The sequence below is a fragment of the Siphateles boraxobius genome, unplaced genomic scaffold, assembly GCF_051911475.1.
Source record: "Siphateles boraxobius isolate OS27281-9 unplaced genomic scaffold, OSU_SipBor_1 16, whole genome shotgun sequence".
Classification (NCBI taxonomy): Eukaryota; Metazoa; Chordata; class Actinopteri; order Cypriniformes; family Leuciscidae; genus Siphateles; species Siphateles boraxobius.
This window is the reverse complement of record NW_027508766.1, coordinates 3,058,432-3,061,320: the sequence shown is the minus strand read 5'-3', so window position 1 is coordinate 3,061,320 and position 2,889 is coordinate 3,058,432. Positions and strand designations below refer to the sequence as shown.

The following is a 2,889-nucleotide window of genomic DNA, read 5'->3' as shown; positions in this document are numbered from 1 at the left end:
CTTGGTGACCGGGGCTATGCCTGCAGGCAGTACTTCATGACGCCATTCCCTGACCCAAACCCTGGACCACAAACCCGTTACAATGCAGCTCTAGCCAGGACAAGGGCACGCATTGAAATGACCTTTGGGCAACTAAAGGAAAGATTTCAGTGTCTGAGGGTTGCACCTGACAGGGCCTGTGACATAATTGTTGCATGTGCCATATTGCATAACATTGCCACTATCAGAAAGGAGAGGACCCCTGTGGTGGGGGTGCAGCCTGATGATGACCTCCAGCCAGTGCACTTGGACCAACCTAGTGGCAGAGCTGCACGGGACAGAATTGTGGAACACCATTTTTGAATGTGTAATAAAAGACAAGACAAAAATGCTTAGTTCCTGGAGTTTTATTTAAACAATTCTTTATAAAGAAAAGCCAGCAAGTCATCCTTTGCCTGCAATAAGAGATAGTTATGTAAAGTCAGCAATACTACTATGTGTCAAATGATGTATTAGCACTTACTCTGAAGGTCCTTTTGAAGCAACTCTATCTCTAGTGCAATTTCTCTTTTTTCAAGTTGTCAAGTTCAATTTCTCCTCTTAATTTGTGTTTTTTCAGGTCAAAATACTCGATTTTTTGTTGAAGATGCCGTTTATATAGGGAACGGATGTCACCCTGTGTCATTTTGTGAAAGAAAAAGGGTCAAAACACGCCTCATGCAACAAAAGTAAAAAGTAAAAGTTCAACACGGTCCACCTCTGTATCAGTTCTTTGTGCAGACTCTTCTGTAGGCCTTTCTGTAGGCCTTTCTGTAGGTGTGGACTCCTGCAACTCATATTGCAGACAGAAAGAATAGGTACACAAGTATATACAAATTAGTGTAAAGTTATTTATGCACTTAAAGGTTCTTCCTCCAAAGGACAGTCATCTGAGAGGGTTTCTTCACTGTCCTGTGCAATGGAAATAAATGGGTATTACAAAGTGTTGCACTTTCTTCCCTTTATGCAAGTTAGAAAAAGTACACAACTTACTGCATATGCTTCAGCCACCACTTGCTTGGGAACAGGTAAAAGTGTTGGTGTATTATGTAAAACTGCACAAAAGAGGGGAACAAAAAAAAATTGTCATTACAATTAACTACACTGTAAAAAATATAATGTGATCAATAACTCATGGCAATATATTTTATATTAACTAAAAGTTTAGAAGTTTTCACTTTCACAAACGGTTTAAATTACTGTACAAGCCATTTGGATTATACTTCATTTAATGCAGCAACAAATAATTTTACAGTGTACTAAGAGAATTGAAAACTCATTTAGCCTACCAGTAATAAAGGTGTTGCTGCTACTGGTCCCTGGCTTTGGGTCTGAGGAAGAGCTGCCCCCAGGGATGCCCGCCACAATGGGTCGGTTTTCATTCAACCCAAGGGCCAGCTCCTCTGCTGGGGTATATTGTGGTGGTGCAGGACCACCACCTGTTTTTTTTTTTTTTTCAGCCTTTTTCTTGGTGGCTGTTATAAACAGACAAACACATTATTTAACAGTGGCTTTTAAAAAGAGGAAAAAATTGGCTTTTTAAAATAAAGACAGTATAAGAATTAAAGGCTACCATTTTGTAGAATATTCTTGTACTTCACTTTTACTTGTCCCCATGTTCTAGTGGGTCCCGCGGAGGCTCTGACATAAAAGAACAAAATAAATATGAAATTATTAAAATGCAAAAATACATACTGTAGAAAGTGATAGAAACATCTATCATGGACAGCACTTACGCATTTAATTTGTCTGCTACTTTTTGCCAGCCCTCTCTCCTGGATTTTGCAGACTTCGAGGTGTTCCCTGTCGTTTTAATTAAAGATTCAAATTCGGCATAACCTTCCATTAAAAGCTCTTGTTCTCCTTGGGAGAAAAACTGGGCGCGTTCTTTGGCCATGCTGAACAGCCAATAGCAGCGTTGCTGATCATTGTTTCTACTATCGATACATATCCCCTTTTAACCCAGCGCATGAACGCGCAATTATCTCAGATAACTCAATCCAGCGATACTAATCATAAACAACAGGTGTGTTCGAAGAACCCAATTAGCCGGATCATGATTCGCACGATGATATCATCTTGGATGTCTCATTTGATCTCGGATGTTTTAAGCAACGTACGAAGAACGAGCCCCTGATCTCTTGTCTCTTTTGGGGGGGATGTTTTTAATTGCTGCTTATTTGTTAAATGTAACAAATAGTTATGGGTCTGATTGTCTCAGTTGTTACAGGAGGAATGGACTCTGAGATTTCAAACTTGGGAACGGACTCTGAGATTCCAGGTTGAATTATGGGACTGGCATGAGGAATGATCATAGCGAAGGACCTGGGAGAAGTTCTGTGGTGGCTTGATGGAAACTATCTCTGGTGCCAGGATGGCTGGAGTAGACTGGGGTGACAGCGACTGAGTGGAGCTGGCGTCTTCATCGGTGAAGTTGAACCACTTAGCCAAAGCACATATATATCTATATCTATACATATATATATTTATATATCGTGCCAGGCTAAATGTTGTAGCGTTTGCTGGTACCTGACAAAACAGATGGTCGTCCAGTCAGGAGCAGGTTGGCAAGATCAAACAAAATGATGCTCATAGTTGTTGTCTGTTTTAGGTCTGGTCTTCTATCAGGGAAACACATACTGGACAGACCAGTAAATTTAAAATAATCCAAATTGTTTATCTCCACAAACTGAAAGAACAATTGCAGGCAGCAGAAAGACAACGATGAATGATGGAATGGTGAGTAGCCACACACACAAACTTTAGAAGTCATTGATAGATAACGAATGAACTTTCCTTTTTCTCTTTGTAGATTGATCACACGTAGACTGGAGATGAACGAGGAACTGGAACGAGGAAGGCAAGTATCCT

The 2,889-nt window shown here is 40.4% G+C and overlaps 1 protein-coding gene and 1 long non-coding RNA gene across 2 annotated transcripts; both read right to left on the bottom strand.

Annotated features, from left to right (window-relative positions):
• Nucleotides 1-371: 371 nt before the first annotated feature.
• Nucleotides 372-545, bottom strand: LOC143738926 (uncharacterized). The gene is made up of 2 exons (XR_013204085.1): nt 503-545; nt 372-434 (listed from the first exon to the last, which is right to left on the bottom strand). It is a non-coding gene; the product is annotated as an uncharacterized LOC143738926 (long non-coding RNA).
• Nucleotides 546-870: 325 nt separating this feature from the next.
• Nucleotides 871-2,072, bottom strand: LOC143738905 (uncharacterized). Its single transcript, XM_077230981.1, has 5 exons — nt 1,755-2,072; nt 1,592-1,659; nt 1,308-1,493; nt 1,012-1,073; nt 871-930 (listed from the first exon to the last, which is right to left on the bottom strand). The coding sequence occupies exons 1-5, from the start codon at nt 1,913-1,915 to the stop codon at nt 871-873; spliced, it is 537 nt and encodes a 178-aa protein (XP_077087096.1). The 5' UTR covers nt 1,916-2,072.
• Nucleotides 2,073-2,889: the final 817 nt, after the last annotated feature.